This window comes from Excalfactoria chinensis, chromosome 14 (genome assembly GCF_039878825.1).
Source record: "Excalfactoria chinensis isolate bCotChi1 chromosome 14, bCotChi1.hap2, whole genome shotgun sequence".
Classification (NCBI taxonomy): Eukaryota; Metazoa; Chordata; class Aves; order Galliformes; family Phasianidae; genus Excalfactoria; species Excalfactoria chinensis.
Window position 1 is genome coordinate 6,852,810 of NC_092838.1, and position 23,399 is coordinate 6,876,208.

The following is a 23,399-nucleotide window of genomic DNA, read 5'->3' on the forward strand; positions in this document are numbered from 1 at the left end:
CCTTCTCCTTCAGCACAGGAATGCAGATCAGTCTCTGCCACAGTACGAACTCCGTCCTCTGCACGAGGCTCTTGCAAAACAATGGTATCCGGGCAGGGCACAGCCTTGTTTACAGACTTTTTCCCACACAAACACCCTTCTCCCGCCCGCTCGCCTCCTTCCAACGCGAGGCCCGACTCCGGCCCTGCCCGGCGTCTCCCCCGCGTGCCGCGGGACGGAGCTGCCTCGGCCGGGTCCCGATGCGGAGCGGCTCCGCGGAGGCCCCGAACGAGCGCTGGGCGCGGCTCCGGCGGCGCGGCTGGGCAGGAGCGGCAGCAACGCTCCCCGCGCGGGGCTGCGCGCAGGTGTCGGAGGCCGCGGGGAGGCCGCGGTCGGGCCCGGCGCTGCGGCTCCGCCCCTCGGGCCGTCCTGTGGCGGCGGCAGCGGCTGCTGTTCCCGGCGCGGCCGCGGCGCCGCTCCCCCTCCCCGGCTCGCTGGGCTGCCCCTCATGCGGATGTGACATTTCACGGCGTTTACCGCAGCCGCCATTTTGAGACACTGAGCGCTGGCGGCGGCGGAGCGGCAGCAGAGCGGCGGGTCACAGGCAGCCGGGGCGGCCCGCGGGCCGGGAGCAGCGAGCCGGGCGTCGGCCAGCGACTGTGCCGGGGAGCTGGGGGGGCGGGAGGGCAGAGGAGGGGCCCCGCGGCGCCTCCCCGACTTCGCAGCGCAGGGGACACCTCGCCGGGAGAGGGGGGAAGCGCCGGGCGCAGCCGCCGGGCCCTGACTCCTGATCTCCCGTCCCCCCCCCCCCCCCTTCCCCTTTTCCCCTTCCCCTCCTCCCGCTCCCCTCCCCTCCGGCCCCCGGGGCAGCCGCCGCCCCCGGCCGGTCCCTCCTCCCCACCCCCTTCCCCAGACCGGGTGCCGCCGCCGAGATTGGGCGAATAGCGAGCAAATACGTGCGCGTCTCGCTGCCTCCCCCGGCTGCCCGCTCCCTGCCCGCCGGAGCCCAGCCGCAGCCCCCCGAGGCGGGCGCCCAACCCCGGCCCCGCCGCTCCTCCGCCCCGTCCCCTCCCGACGCAGCCCCGCAGTCCCCCGCAGGAAAGGCCCAGGCCGCCGCCGAGCCCGAGTCCCAGCCCGACATGAACCACCATCAGCAGCAACAGCACCAGAAGCCCGGGGAGCAGCAGCTGAGCGAGCCCGAGGACATGGAGATGGAAGGTGAGGCCCCGCGCGGCACCCCCGGGCCCTCAACTCGGCGCGGAGTTCCCTCCCGGCCCTCGTACGTCCCCTCGGGAGCTCCGCGTTCGGCGAGCGCGCTCCGGGCCCCGGCCGTGCCGAGCGAGCGAGGGCTGCCAGGGCCGGGTCGGGCTGCGGCGCCGAGCGGGGAAAGTTGGGGCCGTGGCGGCGTGCTCGGGGCCGGGGGGCCCGCAGGAATTTGAGCCGCGAGAGGGGGAGGGCGCGGGGGAAGCGCCGTACAAAAGGGGATCCTCGGCCCCGGGGCAAGGTGCGCGGCGACCGCCGGGAGTGGGGCGGGGGGCGGCTTCGCGGGAAGCGGGAGCGCCGTGCGCGGCTCCGTGCGCTGCTCTGGGGCCGGCCCGGTGGGCGCGGGGCTCGGGCCGCGGTGGGCGGCGGAAGGGCCTCGGAGCGGCTGTGACCCCGGGAGCCGGGCTGCCGGGGGGGAAGGGTGACGCCGCGGGAAGAGCCCGGGCTCCGCTTTCCGGTGGGGCTGCGGGGCCGGACCCGCTCCGCCGGCCCTATTGCGAGCTCCTGGGGGGGACTTGGGGCCGGAGGGGCCGCGCGGTGGCTGGGCCGGGGCCGCTCATTGTACGCCCGCCGCCACGCCGCTCGCCATTTTTAATTAACCCTTCTCGGAGGGTTATTTACAGCCAGAGCCGCCGGCCGGGCCTAGCGCGGGGTCGCGAGCTGCGCGCTGCCCATGTGTCGCGCCCGCTCCGCACCGATCCTGCACCGTCATGCTGTTGCGCGGCTCCCATCGGCGAGGCGCCGCGCGTGCCGCCCGCTGCTCCGATCCCGGCGGCTCCGGGGCTTCGCTCCGCTTTGTGCCCGCTGCGTTCCCCCCGCGCCTTGCGCCTCCGCCGTCGGCTCGGCTGCACGCGGCGGTGCGGGGCGGGCGCGGTGCTCGGAGGGCAGAGCGCTGAGCTGCGCGGTGTGACTTGGAGGTCGGGAGCGCCGAGCTGTCGGCGTGCTCCCTGTTTGCCTATGGGTACAGAAAGCTCCTTGTGAGCCTGTCGGTGAGCTGTGCGGTCTGTGTCCACCGAGGAGTCCTCGTTTGTGGCACATGGCAGCTGACACAGGCACATCGGAGTTGGAATTGCGGAGGTGTTCCCATGGAAGTTGCACGCTATAACTGTGCGATGGCATTTGAAGACAGAAAGGTCTTTGCCAAAAGCTCCTTTCTTTGAGGGTAGAGCTGTATCATAACGTTACAACTTGAGCTTACTTTCTGCGGAGCCGCTTCAGAAGAATCTCCAAATTGGCCTTTATATACTATGTGACAAATATGTAAGGAGATCTTTTAAAAATACTTTGTATTTGTTTGGGTATGCACATGCCAGCTAACATTTTGCAGCATATAATTTCCAGCAGACTTTGATAGCCTTTAGCAATCTGCTTTTTCTCAACATCCTTGAAGATATTGACTATTCAGTGTTTCTTCTTGTTTGTTTGCAGTTGGTGCCCTGCTGTGCTGGGTACGCTGTGAGGTGCTGAATGCTTTCATTCAGTTCAGGTGCCCTACGTTGCTTTGGGTCGCATCCCCTCTGCGACAGGGATGGGAAGCCCAGGATGCCCCATTGGCAGTGGTAGGAGCCTTCTGCTGGCTGCCGCCTCCTCTGGAGGGGTGAGAGAAGAGTCTGTGTGTATCAACAGCAAAAGTACGGCGTTATCTCAGGAACTGGTGTGAGATCTGGGCCTCGTGCAGCTGGTTCAGGGTGCTGCTGTGGATTTGTCGGCTTGTGAGAGCTTGCTGACAGATCTGTGCCAAACCCAAAGGGTTTATTTAGCCTTAGGAGGTTTGTTTAAAATGCATATTTTCTTGAAATGCCTTATGTTTACCGAATCGTTGAGATCGAATTATCAATAACTCTTAATAAAAGTAGATATTGTGGGTATATGTATTCATTTGTCCCGTAAAACAGCGTTCCTTCTCTTAAAACATGGGTGTTGGTGCTTTCTTGGGAGAGGTGTTTTGAAGCACTGAGGTGAACATTTACCAACACGTAGTTAGCTTAATTCCAACATGTGTGCAGCAGTGTCAGATGCCATTCTTCCCTGAGCGATCACACTAGATTTAGGAGGTATGTAAAGAATGCACGGTGGAAAATTGCACATCTTGGGTCTGAATTCGGTGAGCGCGTCCATGTTCTCCATACATAGATGTGTTTAATGAGTAAAGTAGCTTTCTTGGAAGCAGTGATAAAAGCCGGTGGTTAAACTCCTCTGGACTGAATTGGATCTGATGTTCTGAGTGTCCGCAGCCTTGTGCATGTTTGTGTCCCTGCCCTGTCTGCTGTGACTGCACTCCTGGGTGCTCATACTGATGTGAGTGGGAGCAGAGCTGGGCAGGAACAGCGTGTCCTGTGGGAAGGAGCACACTGGGTCTGTGCATCCTGAGCTAAAGAAGCCCTGAAAGCTGTGCTGCCGTGTGTCCCTGTAAGACACCTCTGTGTGATGCAGGCTTACCTGCTTGTGGAGCTTCAGCCAGGGTAGGGTGATGCTATGAATCAGTGCTTGGTTTTTCAGCCTTCTTGTGGATGTTGTTTGAAATTGGCTTTATCTGCAGTGATGGCTGCAGTGATACCTGCACAGAGAAACTTGAAAAGAACTGTAACAAGAGTTGTGTCCCTTCAGCTGAAGGCAGCAGCTTCCCTAGCTGAGAATGCAGCTGGAACATACAGCCATTGCTGCTGGTGACTTTGTTCTCAGCCCAGCGTTTGGACTGGCACAATTAGCCATCACCATGAAGTGATCAAAATTACAAACATTTTTTTTGTTGTTTGGTTCTTTACTCTTTAATTTGGTCCCCCTTGCAGTCCTCCGTAGGCTTGTGTTAATGGGGTGAAGGTGTGGCATTGGGGCCGGAGGGAAGGAGGAAGGCAGCAGTTACTGTTGCCACATGGCATCCTCTGGAATGGGGTTGGTGTGCATGGCTGCTGTGTGGAGCTGTGGTCCAGCAGGGCTGTGTTCCTCACCTGCAGTGCCTGACTTCTTGAGAAGTTAACGGCTCATGATGGTAATTAGTGAATGATTGCATGGAGATTCTGGAGTTCGTTTGTTTGTTTATATACTAAGTTGAGTGGGGAAAAAAATCAGTACTAGTTTTTCTATGCTGTAAGTAGGGTATGTAGGTTGCTTTATCATGCAAAGAATTACAGCTGTTTAGTTGCTAGTGAGTTGCTCTGTGGTGTGTAATTGAATCCAAATCCCCATACATTATATATGCTTCCTCTGTAACTTCTTTGCACAAATGTGTCTAGTTGAGCTTCAAAGAGCTCAGCTTAATACACATCTACAGTTACATCTTTCATAAAGTTCTTTCAGTGCCTCCATGGAAAGTCTCATTTGCAGCTTAATAACTGGAGGTTTCCCCATTTATAGTTGGAGTTTGCCTCTTTGTAGTTTCAGCCCCTGCCTGCAGTTACAGACGTGTGTTTCGCATTAGGAGGGCTCCTTTCATTGCGGCGAGCACAGGCGTTCAGGAGTGCTGTTCAGGAGTGCTGCAGCCAGCGCGTGGTGCTGCCACTGGGGCTCCGTATCAGCCCCAGTGTTGTGGCACTGCTGGTGTCCAGCTTCCCAGTTGGGGCAGTTCAGAGCTGAGAGTTTCCAGGTGAGGCTCAGAAAGAACTTGATGTGTGTGGGAGAAAAGCTGGAAATGGTGCTTTCTTGCACTGTCTGTGCAATAGCAGGTGTGTGCTGCTTGCTGTTCATAGGTTGTTCACTACTGATAGTGGTTACTGGATTGTGTCCCACTCCACCACGTTGGTCTCAAATATGTAACATACTTTTTGTGTTTATATTCTGAATGTTTGCTTGCTTCTAATATTTTGTCCTCGCTGGCGTTCACGTTGCTGTCAGTGTGATGCCATTTGTGCACATGGAGCAGTGCCCACTCCTGTGTGCTTGGCTCCTGAAGCTGTGTGCCTGTGCCCTTTGCTGGACAGCTTCTGCCTTCCAGGTGAGGGGGTGACTGTGCATCTGAATGGAGGCTGTGCATCCATGGCAGGAACACGGCTGTCTGCTCATCTGTCCTCCTTGCCCCTTACCAGCCCTGATGCTTTCTGTGATGGGTGCTGCTCTTGGGAGAGGTGAGGCGGCAGTGGTGCTGCAGGCAGTGAGGGGATTCAGCTAGCTTTGCAGTAACAGGTGGAGCAGAGGGTCAGGCCTGCTCTGTTGCTGATGGTGTGTGGGACACTAGAAACAGCGGCCTGGGAGCTGCATGCATTGCATCCCTCCTGTGGTGCTGCTCTGTGCCTGCTGAGGGACTGGCACTTCAAGAGGGTGGAACTGACTCTCTCAGTGTAATGCTGTGCGTTTTTCATGAGCTAAGTGCCAAATAGCCTGTTGCATTGGTAAGTGTTCTGTGAATGAGAGTTGTACCAAGTCAATAGTGGCAAATGTGCGTGCAGTTTGGAGGGAAGCAGGCAGTGTGCTAAGCACTGTTACAGACCAGCCACATATTGGTATGTATCTGTCTTCCCTCCTTTCCACTTTTGCTGGCTGGACTCAAGAGCAAAGGTGCCATTGCTGCCCTCTCCACCAGGTTGCTGTGCTTGTAATCGAGTGAGCTCTGTGTGTGTAAGTAGTGCAGCCCCAAATTTAAGATGCAGCCAGAGGTGGAGTTTAAGGCAGCAGAGCAGTTTCCAGCTGCTCTGAGAAACTTATCTCAAAGTATCTGCAGGATGCATCCAGCCCGCAGCAGCCAAACCAGTTCAGCCAGTACATCACGTGTGACATCACTCAATATTTGGGGTAAGGGTGAAAGTGAGCTGGTCCAGAGCTTGAGAAGCACCTGCTTTTCTTCAATGGCCATGCCTTTACAGGGAGCATCGTGTGCTTCCCACTACGCTGTGAGGGGTCTCGGGTGAGTTCTGGTTCAGCTTTGTATGCTGGGGCTGATTGTGAAGGAGGAAAGCACTGGCTTGTTTGCAAGAGAATGTAGCAGTAATCCACCGCAAGTGTGTTTGGTTTTACTTTCAAACACATACATATATCAATAGATACAGAAGATGTAATATCTGCTGGTTTGGTGTAACCAGCAGGTTAACATTTAATACAGAATGCTTTGGTGGGTAGATTGGGGGCTGGGGGCAGGTGGTGTTACTTATCCAGTTATTGGATATGTAGGTAGTTCAAAAACGCCTTCCTTAATTGGCCATTTAAGATATTAATGCATTTTTCTCAGATGATTCAAGTGCAGAAGTGTGTGCATCAGTGGCACCAGCGGTAGTGTAATGGGTCTGTGTATTGTTGCAGGTTTAAACTTAATGCATTGTAATACTTTTGCTAAACCTTTTATTCTACCTTTGTTCGATGGTTGTACAAAACAGGCTCTGTGGGTTTAGAGACACTGAGAGCAGGGTGGATTAGGAATGACTTAGTGGCAAAATGAAGAACGGTCAGCTTGGAAATAACGTCCTTCTGGTTTGTGTCTGCCTGCTTTCTTTGGGAGGTTTTGTCAAGTAGAGGCAGTTCTGCTGGAAGCAGTGGATGTGTTTCAAAGCAGTTCAGCTGTGCTGAATACTTGCAGTTTGGAGCAGACAGTTCCAGTCTTTCACCAGGTTTTAGAATAGAGACTGAGTGGTCTGCAGTTGTACTTCCTTCAGAATTCAGAAACGTGCTTGAGGATGGGCTCATGTTGGGCTTGATGTGCACCAGGAATAACAGCGTGTTAGCCAGTGGAAGGCAATGTGAATAATGAGCTGAGATGTCCTGTGAGAGGAAAGCTTGGAGCAGGGTTTCAGCGGTACTGCAGCAGTCTGCAGCCCAGAGGCATGGTGAGATTTGTTTATTTAACACCCACAGCTCTTTGATATGGAACATCACATAAGTGCTGGAAAACAGAACTTGGAGCTTTGTATTTGGGATGTTAGGGGGTTGAGTGCAATCCTATAGAACCGGATTTAAATGTGCAAGGGCGCTCCAAAAGTAGTGCCTCCTATTTTATTATATTGGCTCACAATATCAGCAGTGGTTGTGTCGGGATGGCAGTAGAGGTTGAACCTTCCCACCAATATGCCATCACATGTTGTTTCCGTGTGACTGATGGCAGCAGAGGGGCAGTCTGACAGAATGGAGTCTGACATGGAAGTGATTATGAAGCAAAGGGATTCTTCTCCATGAAGAAAAAATGGCACCCATGGCATTCACTGATGCCTGCTGAACATTGATGGAGACCCAGCAGTGGATGTGAGCACAGTGAGGCTGTGGTGGTGCATTTCAGTAGTGGTGATGGTGGTGTGAAAGACCAGCCACGTTCTGGACAGCCACGTGGATTTTTACAAGCACAGCATGGAAGTTCTTGTTCATCACTGGTGAAAATGCACAGCTAATGGTGGTGACTATGCTGAAAAATAGTGCTTTTTAGCTGAGAATGTACTCCATTCAAGTTACCTTTTTCTTTGTGTTGGTTGTTTCTGTGGAAATAAATAGAAGGCATTACTTTTGGAGCAGCATACATAGAAGTCTGAAAATTCTTAAAGCCGTTTTTCCCGAGTTCCTTTTTCTTTGTGTAAATCTGAAGGGCTGTGTAGGAGTAACACTGATGATAGTGTTTACCATAGCTCTAGGTCTGATCCTCCAGTGATTTCACAAGGTGCGGCTGAAAGGCGGTTCTTAATAAACACAGCATCTCCTGCTGTGCGTGTGCAATTGTATAAAGATCTGGGGCAGACTTTGGTTCAGAGCTCTGGCTGCAGTGTTGCACTGATGTAACGGTCGGATGGATTTCTTTGGAGCTCTGTTCTGCAGTGATGGGGTGTTTCCACAACAGACATTTCACTTGCATTATTTTTCAGGGGTTCATTTTCTGTCATTGCTGATGTTCAGCAGAACGTTGATGGAGGTTGAAAGAGGTTCATGTTTGGAGAGTGACCAGTTGCTTTTTTTTCCCACTTGCCTACAAATGCACTTTGCTTTGGGCAGTCAGGGCTCAGTTGTGCTGAGATAAGGCAGTTTGGGCATCACCTTATATTTATTTGTTTTGTTCAGGAAAGGAGATTTTCAATTCTGGATCTGCTTAGGCACAGGTGGAATGAATGCAGCTTCATTGTTCATTGAGTCAGGCTGTGGGTAGCTGGATTTCCTTCCTCACTGGAGCTATAGAACTAAATGCTTCTGGAGAACGTTTCACCTGGTTATGTGCTACCTGCTTCATGGTACAAAGGGCCAAACCTGATTTCTGGAGGAGAGTAGCTACTATCGACAATTTGAACATAAGTAACTGTGATGCATCTGCAAATAGTATTAGTTAAGCTCTGGGTCACAAACCACACACACACCTTCCGTGACAGCAGCAGTGTAGTAGTGCAGCTGTGGCATTTCACCTTCCTGCTTTCCTTTCCCTCTGCTTACTCTTGCTGTGTGGCTTTCATCTCCTCTGGTTTAGGTGCTACCTGGGCTTCAGCCCTGTGCCACTAAAACAACCCATTTAGAAACTGGCACTGTGCTTTGCAAGGTAACAGCCATACATGTAGTTTTTGTGTCCTTTTTTCCTTAATGTGCACTTAGAGCTGAGGAACTAAGAAACAGTAAAATTGAACTGAAATGTTCCAGAAAGGGAAAAGTTGTTTAAGTTTTATATTTTAACATCTTTACTGCAGCATTTGATAACAACCGCTTGTTGCATCTATTATGGTCCTTCAGTTTCATACTGAATTTATTTTATACTTCTCAGCAAACGAGTTTTGTTTTTTAACCTGTTTTGTTCATCAGGCTTATGCTTTGGCTTGAAACTTACGTCCTGCAGTATATCTTGCAAAGTAGAAGGTTGGTGTGGGGGGGGATAGGATCTGTTCGGGAGGGCAGAATCTTTCTGGAAAGGATGATTGGGGTTTTCCTCTGGAGGACAGAAAGCTCTGCAGTTCCTCTCTCTGTAACTGGTCACAGTGGGTCATGTTTTGCTGGAAGGCAGCCTTTGAGAGGTGCTAACATTAATGCAATGTGAGCCCGTGCCCTGAGCGCTTTGCCTCAGCCTGTTTACCTGCTGGTCATCTTAGGGGATCACCTATGCAGTGGAAGCGTTTGGATTAATCCCATTGCAAACTACTGATGGTAGTGAGCCAACACTGAGATTCTTTGTGGCACCTTTGAATAACAAAACTGATGTTAAATCCTGGTTCTGTTAAATCCTAAATGTTGGATTTTGACCTGGGCACCACATGATGACTGGTTCTGTGCTACTGGGAGCCAGAGGTTTGAGCATAGTTAGCTCTGAGGCTGCCACAGGGAGCAGCTATCTGATGGATTAGACTTTCATCCGGCACTTCCACTTTGCCTCCTCATTGCACTTGTAGCTGTTGGTGGGAGTAAATAAGGTGAAAGAAGAGACTGAATTAAACTTCTTGGGTTTTGAGTTAATTTTAGCCTAGGTGCATTCACTGATGTTGGCTGATCTCACGGATGGGTGGGCAGTTTGGTTGGGGCAGGAGGCAGCTGCTCTTGAGCTGTACAGAACTTCCTTAACTTTATTTTGTTAACTTTTCTAAGAACCTTAGTTTGACGGTGAGCCCTTTCTCCCCCAGTGAGGGCAATAGGAGGCAGGGCTATAGCAGGGTTGCAAGCATGAATGACAAACTGCCACTTAAAACTCTTGCTGCTGACACCTGGTTTTACCAGTTCAGAACCCAAATATTGTTCAGGTGCAAACTGCTTTGGGGATGAAGTTGTTCCCATTGCAGATCTACTTCTGAGTATCTTCACTTCCGTTATTACTTTGAACAAGGGTATTCCTTGTAGCTAAAAATACTCTCAGTTCTCCAACTCTGAGGCATCTTCAGTGTTCTCACCTGTTTTAAGTGGGTTACTATTTTCAGGTTAAAGTAAATGTAAAATCTCCAACAATCATAATGCAGCCACTGAAGGGGGAAGGGAAGTTCCTGCCCAAGCCACTTTTCTTCTCATACTTACAGCACAGTGGCTAAAATAATCTCAAGGCTGCGTTCAGGCACTGAGACCTGGAGCTGGCACTTCCTGCAGCCTTCCCCATGTCCTGCACTGGTCTCAGAGATGCACTGGGTCTGTTGTGTTGGAAGCAGGTAAACTTTCCAGATGGAGGCAGGTTGGAGGAGAAGACTGATTTAAGCCCTGTTTAATTTATGGTGCATCTTTAGCCTGTGAACTAGGCATTAATAGCAAGACTTCAGCATTAAAGCAATTTTACATTGTTGACAGGGCTTAGTTAGTGTATCCTGAGCAAAGTATTGGCCAAGATTAACTAAGATAGTGTTAATTTTTGATCTCTTGTTGTAATATACCTTGAAATGTGTGTTCACCATCTCAGATCCACAGTTAATTAAGTCAAAGGATGGGTGTACAGTAAAAGTACTTGACATTTTGGCAGGATACAGCTCTGTTAATAGAGATGTGTTTTCTGAAGTAGGAAATTTTTTGATGTTATTAGAATTGTTGAGTAATTTATGGGTCATTCCCACTCTAAGTGTTGGGCTGCTATGCATTGTGCAAGGCTAGTTAACATCTGAGTGTTGCAAAACCCCTTCTTGGTGGTAATGCTTTGCTTCTGGATCCTACGTCACGCTCAGGAATTCAGTGTGTGCAGTCTGGTCGCCTGGGGCTCCAGGGGGGATGCCCTGCTTGCTCCTTGGCCTTGTGCAGTGTCTGCAGCTGAACTGTTTGTTTCCCGGGCTGCTGTCTGGAAGCTGGAGGAGCAGCTCGGGGCTGGCACAAGCTTGTTGTATGCCCCCATGTTTCCTAGGGGTGTGTGCTGGGAAAACAGGCTCTGGAAATGGGTCACTACTTCTCAGGGAATGACTCTGGCCTCCGTGCTGGTTGCAGTCGGAGGAGTGCCTGCAGCCTGGAACCTCACATGGCTGTTGTACTTTGTTGGTTCTGACTGCAGCTGTGTCTCCGTGCTCTACACAGGCTGGTGGGGTGTCTGCTCCTATCTCTGCTGGCACTGTGATAGTGGTGGTACGGCCGCCTGCCCAGTGAGGAGGGGCACTGCTGCTCTGATGGATAACGCACAGCTTCCACTGCTGTGTGCTGGCTTTCTATTTAAAATATGGCTGTGTGTCTGATTGTATTGACTAGGGTATGAATTTTCTGGGAGCTGGAATGCCTGCCTCACCCTGCCATGGTTGTCTACCACTGACATTCACTCACTGTGGTCTGGTAGTGCTGCAGGGTGCATAGGGTTGCCTGTCTCTTTGCAGGAGGTATGCCTGTGCCTGCCCTGCTCATGGCAGCAGAAGTGCTTCTGAGGTGGTATTGCAGTTCAATACCAGGATGTACCTGAAGAATTCCATTTTTTGGTCTAGCTGGGCTGTTTAACTGTCTGGTGAGAATGAAGAGAAAATACAAACTGCTGTAGAAGTGCTGCTTGTTGTGTGAAATGCTGCCTTCTTCCTTCAGAGCTCTGACAGTTCTTTCAGATGCATTTTTCTCAAGCTGCAATCAAGTAAGAGGGTTGGAGTTAAGTTCCTAAAGCTAAACAGAGGTGTGTATGTTGCTTTTGCAGTGCTGACGAAGCAGCTGTGTGGCTAGCAATGTTGCACGAATGCCATGATTTCTGTTGGTTCTCTTTTCAGTTCTAAAGCTCAAAAGCGCAATCTAGTCCTGAAAGCACTTAATGACTTAGGAACAACTGCTTTTGTCTAATGATTTCCTCCCTTCCTCAACCCCATTTTCACCTTAAGGTAATACATCACAGGGGTCATGAAGCGGGCTCTGATGCTGGGCATCTGCATGGCTGGCACTTGGGCTGCTGCACGTGGGTCTCTGACATCCATCCAACCAAGTGCACCAGGTATGAATTGAATGCAGTGGCCATTTGTTTCATCCTGGATAAGCATTCATGTGAAATGAACCAATGCAGTAATAATGTTATTAACAAAGACAGTCCTGTTGTCTCTGATTTTATTCTTCACTTGCAGAACTGAAGCTTTATCTTGTCTTCCAATTATTAGTGCATTTGTTAAAATCAATATCAATAACATAAATCAGGTGAAAACCTTGCCTGACAGTGATGCTTGAAGTGACATATTCTCAGAATATTTCATATTAGCACATTAAAAAAATTGAATAGGAAAAGAACATTGAAAGCTATCCCTTGAGCAGTAGCTGCATCATGCAGTTAATACAGTGCATGCAATGCTATCTTGTAACAGCAGTTTGTCACTTAATACAGGTTCATAACTTTGGATGTGAAGGGGACCCAGAATTTTGCTGGAGTGCTTTGGACTGCTGTCATGAGTGCACCTGTATGCGCATGGAGGGGCAGGAAGGTAGGCAGTTAGCAGGCAATAACTTCTCCTGTCCCACTGCAGCTAAAGCTCCACGTTCCAAGTGGCTGTTCCCTGTGTGACTGGAGCACTAGGGGAGCTGGGCACCGCTGTGTCTGATAAGGAAGGCTGCACTGGTTGCAGGTGTGCTTGAACTCCAAGAATGCTGAATTGCAGGAGTGCCTATTTCCCGGCACTTAATACATTTGTAGTGTTTCTTTGCCTGTGAAGCAGATGAGAAGCTTGCTCCTAATAACATTTGCAGAAGAAGACAATTCAAATAAAAAAACTTCAACTGAAAGATTTGCTGTCAACACTGCATTTGTTAGGTAGGGATAATGGCCAAAACAATAATAAAAGCTAAAAACAAAGTGGTATCCTTCGTCTTCTGGAGTCGTGTATTCTGTGTCAGCACTCCAAAGCAGTTATTTTAATGGGGCAGTACCTGCAGTGGTTTGTATAATGAAGGAACTCTGCTTCTGTCTTGGAACGTGCAGCCCGGTATCAGTGGGTGTGGTACTTCATTGTGGTCCTTGTGATGGATGGCAAACCGGTGCACGGCGGCTTATGGGCTGAGTCCAAGGACCTCTCCTTGAGTGGGCAGCACAGGGAGATCCCAGGGCCTGATGGACAGTCTCCCAGAGATCCCCAGTGCCCCACAGGTGACTGTCTGGATGTTGGAGCAGTTTCTTGTTTACCAGGACTTCCCCTCATCCTTTGAGTGCCTCCTTGTCTTTTGTCTTTGATCTGTGGGGTACTGAGGCTGTGTTGGGAGCTGACATCCACGGGAACATTAAAGTACCCCAGCCTGGCCATGTGAACTAGAGCAAATTAAATCACACGTGCATGTTTATTTCTGTAACTTTTTTTATGTTTGAAGGATGCAATAGGATAAAAGTGTATCTGCGAGATAAAAGTACAGACACTGTATTGTGTGTGATGGGGTTTGAGACGAGCTGAAACAGGCAAAGAAAGACTCTCCTGTTACATGGGCACAGATAAATTTCCTTTTGTGTAGCTTAGCTGTTATAAGTATGCCAGTGTTGTGTTACCACCCTGATAAACACAACATATTGCCACTGGCAAAAACCTGGTGCCTGCAAATAGGTGAAATAACTGGATGCTGCATCAGAGGCTTGGGGTGGTGCTTCTGCAGGTCTGAGTGCAGCTTCAGCAAAAACAAACATTCTACTCTTTTTAGCTTCAAGTCTATCTTGGCTTAGTTTTTGTTGTCTTTTATATCTCCGCTATTAGAAAAGCACGACACATCTTTTCCTTTCAGAAATGCAGCAGTATTCTGGTAGGAATAAAAGTTGCGGCTAAACGGTTGCTGTTTCTGCAGGTTGACTCTCTCTGATCATTCTTAAATCTGTATCTCACTCTGACTTTGGATCTTCCTTGTGCTGTCCTGTGTGCACCCCTCCTCTGAGGACAACCTCAGCTTTCAAGTCATGGAAAGTAGACCAGGAGATGGGGAGGAAATGACCCGAGGAGCCAGCAGTGGGAGGGACCAAGGGGGAAAAAAATCTACTTTTGCATGCTCCAGGGGTATACTTAAATTACTGACAGCATTTGTGGGATAAAAGGTATAGCTGGAAATGTAAATGGCCTAGATAGATCAAAAGCAGAGCGCAACTGGGAAGGGTTTGTGCCAGCTGTGCGTGTAGTCACCTAGTTGTAACTCTGATGATGGCCTAGGCCACAAGTGATGCATTATTTGGGAGAAAAATAAAGGGTGGGGAGAAGGCTTCTGGGATTCATGGCTTTCCTGAGACAAAGGAAGAATCATTCATCAGTGGAATAAGGAATTTGAGATGCTGCTTAATTCGGTGGTGATGTTTGTACCAGCTCCTCGCCAGAGGCAATGCAGGAAGACGGTAATTAATTTTGGAAGTCCTCAAAATTTGCTTCAGATGAGTGGTGCAAGCAAGGGAGCAAAAATAGCAGTAGTTAGGAAGATTTGCCAGAGAGAATAGAGTATTGAGGTTGGGAGTGTATTTGTGGAATTAGGGTGTTTTGCAAAGCATAAGAAAGATTTAATTCAGTGGCTGACATGCAGTAGTCAGCTGCTCTGAAACACATTTTCAAGTCTGGGTTGTTGCCTTCGTGATCTGAGAATGGAACCCAGGAAGGTATTGAAATACAGGCTGAAGATTTGACCTATCAAACAATAAGTAAAATGAAATATGTAGTAAAAAGGCAAAAACACAACACATGCAGAAGCAGTGAAGTACAACTTCTGTTCAGGATGTGTTTTTGCTCAGAAGTGTGCCAGTTCTGCTCATTGCCGCATGTGAGGCCACGAGGCTTTCAAGGAAACAGGTAATATTTGTGACCAACCTGTTTTTTTCCTCCCTTGTTAGACAAAGCTGAGCTAAAGCTTGATGATGTGAAGAGCTAAATGCTACTCTTGGAGTGGTGGGAGCATCTTGCTTGGAGTGCTGCAGCCGCTGGAGTGGAGGGAGCAGTAAGAGGAGGGGTTGGTTTGTAGGGAGGGACACCCATTACTGCTCTGGGGATGCCAAGTGCTACTGCCTTGGGGTGGGCTGGATAGAGAGAGAGTCTTAGGGGAAATAGTTACTTGGGGTGGTGACACATCAGGGCATTGAGAGAGCTGCAGTATGCTGGAGCCCTGGCATATAAAATAAAACCCACCTGAAGCATCTCTCCATCCTTCATCCATGTGGCTGCACTGCAGAATGAGACTGAAATTGAATTACATAGGTGGGAGGCCTGAGTTTGTGAAGGTTCTCTCTTAAATTCCTGTTTCTAAAACAGTTGTTTGAATGATTTGCATAAGCTGTGCGTTCTTGAGTCTTGCAGCTGCAGATGGTGCTGCACAATGCATTTGGTTCATGTCTGAGGCTGTGATAAAGAATTGTTTTGAGAGTGGTTGCTGCTTTATGGGTGTTGCAGTGGTTGGCAGTGGGCATTTTTTTATTCTTATTTCTTTTCCAAGCAGCTTGGCTTTTAGATTTAGCTAATGAAGATGTGGAGGAATCCTTGATTGTTTTTCGACCTCATTGATTTGGGTGCACTTATACTAGGTTTGGAAAAAGAGGGCCTCAGGACATTGTACCTGTTATGTATGCATACCGTTTTCTTTAAAATAGAAGGGGTATTTCTTTTCTGATGGTGTTTGCTTGACTGCTCTGAGGCCTTGGGTCCCATGGCTGCCTTCTTGGCACCAGGACAGTGGGGTGGTGTGTTATGGTTGAGTAGTTAAACAGGAAAAACTTTCTGGTCACTTCTTAAGATTTCTTTTGTTTTCATTCAAAAGGAAAAGAGCCAACTGACTTAAAATTGCTGACCAAAAAGCGATAAAATTGTCAGTGGAGTGTTTAACAGAGAATTATTAAATTCCTGTTCTGCACGCTTTTGAGAATTCCTTTGTAAGTAGTGGAAGCTGATGCCCAGCATTCCTTATGTGTTCTGTATAAAACACCTTTTCAGCCGCAGCGTGTTTGTTTGTTAGAAGAAAGACATTCTTCGTGTAGGCAGGATTAAATAATTAACACAGCTCAGTCCTAATTTTGGTACCTGCTAACATTTGGGTGCTTCCCATATAGTAAGTTGCACTTTCCGAGCAGTTGAGAGAAGCTGTTCTGCAGAACACTCACAGCAACAGTCTGCTCTTTCTTGGAGCCCATAAATTAATTGCCCATATTAGCACTGCGATAGAAAAAATGGGTTACTGTCAGGAGGAAAGGGAAAAATCAAGTTTAATCCTTACATACATGTGAATGCTGGGAAAAGCCCCAACTGCTGTGGGCCCTGATGGTGATCCTTGGGTCAGTCCTCTGCTAAGGCCTTTTGAATGTTCTTGGTGATTGCTGGTGTTTGCAGTATGGAGCATGCTGAGGCAGATGGATGGGCCTCTGAATTAATACTGCCTGAGAATACAGTGGCTGTGGGTTCTTGGGAACGTCCAGATCCCAACACTTGTCCTCTTGCACAGTCATTGGATCATGGATGTTGTAGGACGTGAAACAGTGCAACAAGGAGGCTGGAAAATGTAACTTATTAAATAATAGCCTGAGAAACTCCTGAGAACCATGTTGTTCAGGAACTTGGAAACTGGTGCAAAAGAGAGAGTCTGAAATCTGTGCCTTGGAACAAAGCAGCAGTTCCTTGTCCAGCTCATTGGAAGGCATCCCTTGTGAGCAAGGAATGGTTCTTGGTTTGCTTTCTGTGGGTGTTAGTTTAAGACAAGTGCATAATTGCTACTGTTAATTACACTGAACATGAATGATGACATTAACCTGAAACGTCGACTTTTCATGGTAGGAATTACTTAAAATCATAGTATGCTGTACGTTTGCTTGCCTCGTACACAGGAATATTGCCTCCCCACATCCCAGCAGCTCCTCGCACAGTCGTCTTCCGTTCTTTCCTTTGTTTCTGGAAGACAATGGGAATGTTACGTGCTTTGTAGAAGTTCACCGTGCGGCCATGTCAGATTTGTGTACATCCATCCATTTTTCCTCACATTGCAATGAATAAGGAAGAAGGGAAAAAATAGGACCAGTGCTAGCGGATCTGTAAGGTAATGATAGAGAAAGGCCATTAAAAGGCCTGCCAGAAGTCAAAAGTAGAAATGCTGATGGTGTTGGATCTTAGGTGTGAGGTCTCCTGTGTGCAAATGCCACATTTCCTCTAACTCAGATGGAGCTGATGTGGTTTTTTTTTTTTTGTTTTACTGTTAGGCCTACTTAAAGTGAGGCTAAAAGTGATATTCCCTTCCAGTACACCAGTAGTGTTGCAATGTGAAATCTGTATTATTATCAACTGATGTTCTCTGCTGGAAATTGATTTTTATGTTTAAGCTCTACCTCGAGCAGGTGAACTGCGTTTCCAGTTTCAAAAAATGATACTGATATTAGAACAAAAGAAGCTGCATCCTGCCCTGCTAAGTGTCCTGCTGCCAGCAGCATAGCAGAGCTCAGCAGATTTCAGGGCTGAGGTGAGAGCAGTGCCATCAGCGCTTGCTGCATGCATGCATTCTCAAACAGAATTTCAGTATCTTGCTAATAACGTTTTGATTTTGTTGTGAAAGTAACCATACAGAATCATCCTGCCTTCAGAGGTGGCTGAACAAAGGGTAATACAGCATTTTATTTTATTGTTTGAAACATAAAACTTCTTTGTTGCTGAACTGTGTAGCAATCATTCAGTTGTGCTGTTTACTGTGATGGATGTGGTCTACAGCTTTCTGAAACACTGAAATGTTCTTAGCCGAAATGGAACAGATTTGAGTTCTGCAGTTGTATTTAGGTTCCCAGCTACTTCCAGTGAAGCTGAGTCTCCTTGTAAAGCTATTTGTCTCCTTGTAAAGCTCAGAGAACGTGGTCAGAGCACTGCAGTTGTGTCACGTTCAGTGGTGGTTGGTTCCTGGCTCCATTTGGCAGTGCATCGCTTTCTCTCTGTTTCAAAGGTTTAGTTTTCTCCCAGTACTTCTTCAGCCTTTCCTGTGGTGCTTTCTGAAGAGCTCTGTTTGTTGTTGCAAGAGACAAGTTGATTACTCAGTAAAGCAGTAAAACATAAAGAGGGGCGTGATGTTGGAAAGGCACCTTGTTTAGGGTGTGTTTGGTAGGCTGGGACCAAGCGCCTTGTCTACAGTGCAGATGTAATCATGCTACCATCTCTGGAATGTGCAGACAAGACATAACGAGTTTGGATGGTTGCTTCTCTGGCCTTGCTCCTCTAGGTGCAGTGAAGAGGAGGGCAGCACAAGTCCAGTAGCTGTTGTTATAATGGGTCATGACACTTCTGATGTTTCAGCCTTTCCCTTATCATAGGAGAAAGTGATTTGTCAACTGTTCCGTTTACTGCTTTGAGTATTACATGGGAACCAGATGCAGTTGTCTTTCCTTTTTCTTCTGGGTCTGATAGATTTCTGGAAGCGTAACCTCAGCCAACAAAGCCCTTCAGACTGGGAAAACAAACTGGGATGGCGCCCAACAGCCTTTCCTGGCTGCTGAGGAGCTCATGGCACTGCAGAATGGGTAAACGTGGGTCAGGGAATTGGGGGTTGGCATCTTTCAGGGCACTACATTGAAGAAACATGCGTGCTGATAGTGTTGTCTGCCCCAAGCTACATTAAACACTTCAAGTGTATGACAGAAATCTTAAAATGAGAAAGCAGTCTACAGAAACTGCTTCTGCAAGAGTATGAAGTTGTAAATATGTGGGATAATTACAGGTGTATTGTTAGTGTCCAAATTGATCTCTGGTTCATGCAGTCTTTCATTTAACACTGCATTATTCATAAAGCACTGAGTTAAGGTGCTGAGAGCTGGCAGTAATTTAGTCACTGCTTGTTTTAGTAAATTTGGTGTGGAGGGCGACTTCTGAAATGGCAGCTTTTGGTTCACTGAAGAATTGTGCTGATAATGCCTTAAATGATTTATACGTGTCTATGAGAAATTAGTCACATTTTTAAGGCTTAAGATGTTGTTTAGCAAATGCCATCAACATGCTCATCTCTATAAAGGCAGGCAGATAAACGAGGCTCTGCGGCAGACTGCTTAATTTAGAGAATAGCTTCTGGGTTGGCTGTTCTTAGCTATCTTTCTGCTCACGAAGTTACATTGTACCTCCCTTTTATCTTCAAGTAAAGTAAAGCTTTCTTTGTAGGGCGATTTTTCAGATGCTGTTAACCTTGGCATATGCCTCTCATGGATGATGTTTGGTGTTCAGGAGCTGCTTAGGGGAATAACTTCGGCTTATCTGGGAATGTAATAATCTTGTAACTGAAGATGATCATACCTATTTGGATGCAAGAGGTACACTGTCACAACATAGAAGCGTTCCTTTTGATGGGTGGACATAATGGCAGGAGTACCGGGCTGCAGCAGTGTAATGACTGATCGGTGTAATACAGGCGGTGGCTGCGGCGTTGCTGGCTGCTCCATGTGCTGTAGGCATGGCAGGGCTGAGCCTGCTTCCAGGTAGCTTCCCCACCCCAGTGATGTTTCTCTTTGATTATTGTCTTGTGTAGCATCATCTCCTACTGCAGAGCATTTGCAATTGGTAGTCAATAGTGCAATAATAATTCATTCTGGATGGTTTCAGAGGGCAAGAGGCTTCTGTATAATTCTTTAAGCTCTTCCTCCCTCTTTTTATTTTTTTTTTCTAAACAAGCATTGGCTGCTTGCTATTTTTTCCCCCCTTTTTTTTAACTCTCTTTAAAGAAAAGTCATTTGTATTTCCTTTCTTCTGAATTTCCTAAGGCGACCTTTGAGAGCACCAACAACCCTCAAATCTCATCTCCCTTTTGCAGTCACCTCGCTTCCTGTGTCTGCCATTGTCCTTTACTCTGCTCACTTGTCTCTTGTCCTCTTGCACTTCTCCAGAGGCTTTTTCCCCTTAGGTCTTGGTGTCCTTTGTAGCTTTCTGGGTGAATTAATGGAAAAATAATAGAACAGGAATACTACAGAAATTGGTCAGTGCTTCTACAGTTTTTTTATTACAGCAGCCTAGGTAGGAGTGCCTTGAGAAGGAAATGATAGAACACTATTGCGTAGTTCCCTTTCTTCTGAGTCCCTTTGTGCAGGTAGGAAGTGGTGTTTGTATTCTGACTGTACGTAGGGATTATAGCATGGGTGCTTTCTCTTATTCTGAAAGGCTGAGTTTTTCCAGAGCAAGCAAATCTGGCTGCTTTTTTTTCCCATCGGGTGAACAATTTTCAGGGTTTTTTTTGTCTTAGAACAAATGTAGTTGCTCCAAGACTGGCTGTAGTTGTTAGGTTACTCTGGTCATAGGACTTGTTTGGTTGTTTCTGTTGTGTATGTAACCCTGGCTCCATGGAGGCTCTGCCTGTTGCTCTGGCTTTCATGCAGTGGGTTCTGAATTCATGGAAGCCCAAAGGCCTTTTGTGAGCTGCTGCCTAGTTGCATAAAACCCAGTACCTCTGATGAAGCCATTTGCAGGCTGCTTTGGTGGTTTGGGGAATGTTTGCTACAGGGAGCTGTGAAATAATCTGTATTTTAACAACTCCTAGAGTGCAGTTTGACTGCTACAGCGCTGGTTTTGTCCATTTTTCAGTGAAATTTACTTAGTCTGTCTATGTGCTGTTTTATTCCTACATATTTTTAGGAAAGATACTAAAAGACCTCATAGCATCTTCTATGAAATTACAAAGGCTTTGGTTCCGGAATGCCGGGTTCACAGAGGGGGAGGAAGGCTGTTCTGTTAGCAGCCCCACCCTGAAGGCAGGACCCCAACACCCAGTGTGCAGCCTTCAGCTGCTGCAGGCACCATGGTCCCATCATTGCAGAGGTCTGTACAAACTATAGGGACACCTCACAGTTCTTGGTGCTGGTTGCTTTCCATTATGAGGCGTTGTATGTGGTGAGGTGTAAATTTAGTGGCACTGTGGTCTGCTTAACCTCAAAGGGAAACAAATTCTTAATAACCCCTGCCAGGGAGTTTGCTTGCAGTGCAATGGCAAAGAGCAGGTGGAAAACTATAAAAGTTTAACTTTTTGTTGCTGTTCATCATATTCTGCATTCTTTTTTTCTTTTTTTTTCTCCTAATGAAATAATACTTAAGTTGTAACTGTTGTGTTTTGGAGAGCTAGAAACCAATTTAAGTGTTCTTTACAAGACTGCATAACAGTGTTTGTCTGCTGTTAGCGTCCACTGCTGTTAGTGGTCCTGTGCCCAGGGCTGTGGTGCAGCACTGCTGTGTGTGTTGGGACAGGCAGTGGGGACACACACTGCTGTGGTTTGTCTTATTGCCTCGTAGTATCTCAGATGTGCCTCTGCTTTATATCCTAAGGTGATCGCTTTTGCTCTGATTGCTTCTGTGTTTTCTCCCTGCTTTCTGCTGGCCCTGCTTTGGGGCAGTGCAAAGCAGCATCTCACAGAAGCCTGTCGCTTTATTAAAGCCAGGCCCTAGCTCATGGACATCTGAGTGCTCCCTGCTGTTAGTAAGGGGCTGACTGCACCTTGGCTGTTTGCTCTAACCTGTTTATAGGCATTAAGTTGCCCCGATGGTGACTGGGAACAAAGCAGCCTGTGTCAGTGTGCGGGCAGTTGATGTGCTGCCGCAGGCTGTGTGCTTTGTGCCCTGAGAGTTGTTCAGGGCTCTGCCCCTGCGCTCTCAGACTTTTCGTGTTGTTAAAAGAGAAAAAGAAAGAAGGGTGAGCTGTGGGGATAAGCACGGTGATCTTTTTTTATTCTTTCCTGCTCTTGAGTTGTAGCAGTTTAAACCTTTTCCTCCCCAGTTAGTTCTGGCATAATTAGATTGCTATTATTTGAATCCAGGCTTGCCCAGCGCTGATTGCTGCCGGTGGGCTCTGTCTGCCTCGCTCAGCAGCTGCCTTCATGCATCTTGGTGCAGCCAGCACTCGGAGTGGTCATCAATGTTGGGATCGCGCCGTGATGAGATGCAGTGGGTGCCCAGTGGGCTGCGGGCAGTGCACGCTCCCCCCCGACCCAGCAGGTATCGGTGTAGAGCTCTAATCCAGGCAGAAATCTCAGGTCTGACCAGTTTCTGTTCGTTAGTTCTGTACGGTTACTCGGGGAGCTGCTGATTCAGTGACAACGGAGAGCAGCACTCGATGCGGGCGGCAGGGCTGGCCGCTGTCCGAGGTGCTGCCGCCGCCGGACCCGCAGTCAGCAGCCCAGCTCCGCTTGTGCCGCGTGCCCGCAGTGGCTGTTGGATTAACCGGGAAGATGCAGTGCTCATCAGAGCGATGCACCTTGAAAATACTAGGTTTTAGTTCATGGCATGGCTCTGTACTTACAGTTTTAGTGGCATTTAATGTATGTTTTAGGTAGTTGTAGCAGAACTTAGTGTCAGTAGTGACTGAAAACTGGAGAACGTTACTTCTGAGCTGTTCCCAAGATGGTAAAATTTCTTTGCATTTTTTTTTCCAAGTGAGATTTAAAAATGCATATTCACATTTGTGTAAATACTTTTGTTTTCCTCTTAAAAGCAGTGAAACAGAAGTCATAAAGCAGGTTGTTGATTACCAGTCTGTTGCTAGAAATGTATCGGTAAAGGTGGGGCAGCAGAACTAAATCATTTAAGAGGCCATTTTTACTTTGAGACTTGTTTATGAGATGCTGAGTGTAAGGCCAGTGGAAGCTTTGCGTTTGTGTTCTCTGTTAATACAGACTTTTTATCAAGTCATTAGTGTTCACTGGTTTGCAGAGTTCTACAGCTGCACATCCACCGGTACAATAGTTGTTCTGCTGCTTTGGTGGATGCTGTTCAGCAGGATAAAGTGTGTCTTTCGTATCTTCAAAAAGTTGTCTGTTTCTTAAGCATTACCTGAGATAGAAATGTCAATACAGTTGAGTAATTTTTGTTTTTCTTTTTCTGTGTTAGCTGGAGATGCAGATGATCCTCCAAGAATTACTCAAAACCCTGTCATTAATGGGAATGTAGCAATGGCTGATGGACACAACAACACTGAAGAAGACATGGAAGATGGTAAGGAAATGTAACAAAGCCAGCAAGCTAGATGTTTGTCTTTTTGACTTTGAGAACAAAATGGCCTGTGTCTTATATGTCCTTTGGACTGCATCTCATTAAATAATCAAAACCTCAGTAGTTAACTCCTTGTTCTCTATGTATGTTATCACATATCTATCCAGTAGCATCAGGGACCAAGTTATTTTCTCCAAGTATTCCCTTAAACGTTGCTGAAAGTTATGCTGTTCATTGTTAAATTCTCTGATGTGTCTGTTTATGCATACTGCAGCTGGTGCATTACCAAATAGCGATGTATGTTGGTTACACGATTCCTTCAGGATGGTTAGAGAGTCCTTATCTGTTCTGCTCAGATAAGTGACACCTATGATCAATTTTTGTTTGAATAATAAGTCACTGAAACTATTCCTTTGACACATATATTCCGCCCTTGCAGTTGTGAGTCCAAGGGAAATTGTGTTCATTGGTGTCCCCTTTAATGTGTGGAAAAAGTGATTGAGGTTT

General features: G+C 47.9%; 1 protein-coding gene across 1 annotated transcript in view; it reads left to right on the forward strand.

Moving 5' to 3' along the window:
- Window positions 1-974: 974 nt before the first annotated feature.
- Window positions 975-23,399, forward strand: part of USP7 (ubiquitin specific peptidase 7) — a 56,571-nt gene continuing 34,146 nt past the window's right edge. The window contains exons 1-2 of the mRNA XM_072348995.1: window positions 975-1,197; window positions 22,791-22,895. Of these exons, the coding sequence (XP_072205096.1) occupies window positions 1,119-1,197; window positions 22,791-22,895 (184 nt within the window). The 5' untranslated portion in view covers window positions 975-1,118. The remainder of the gene's footprint in view (window positions 1,198-22,790; window positions 22,896-23,399) is intronic.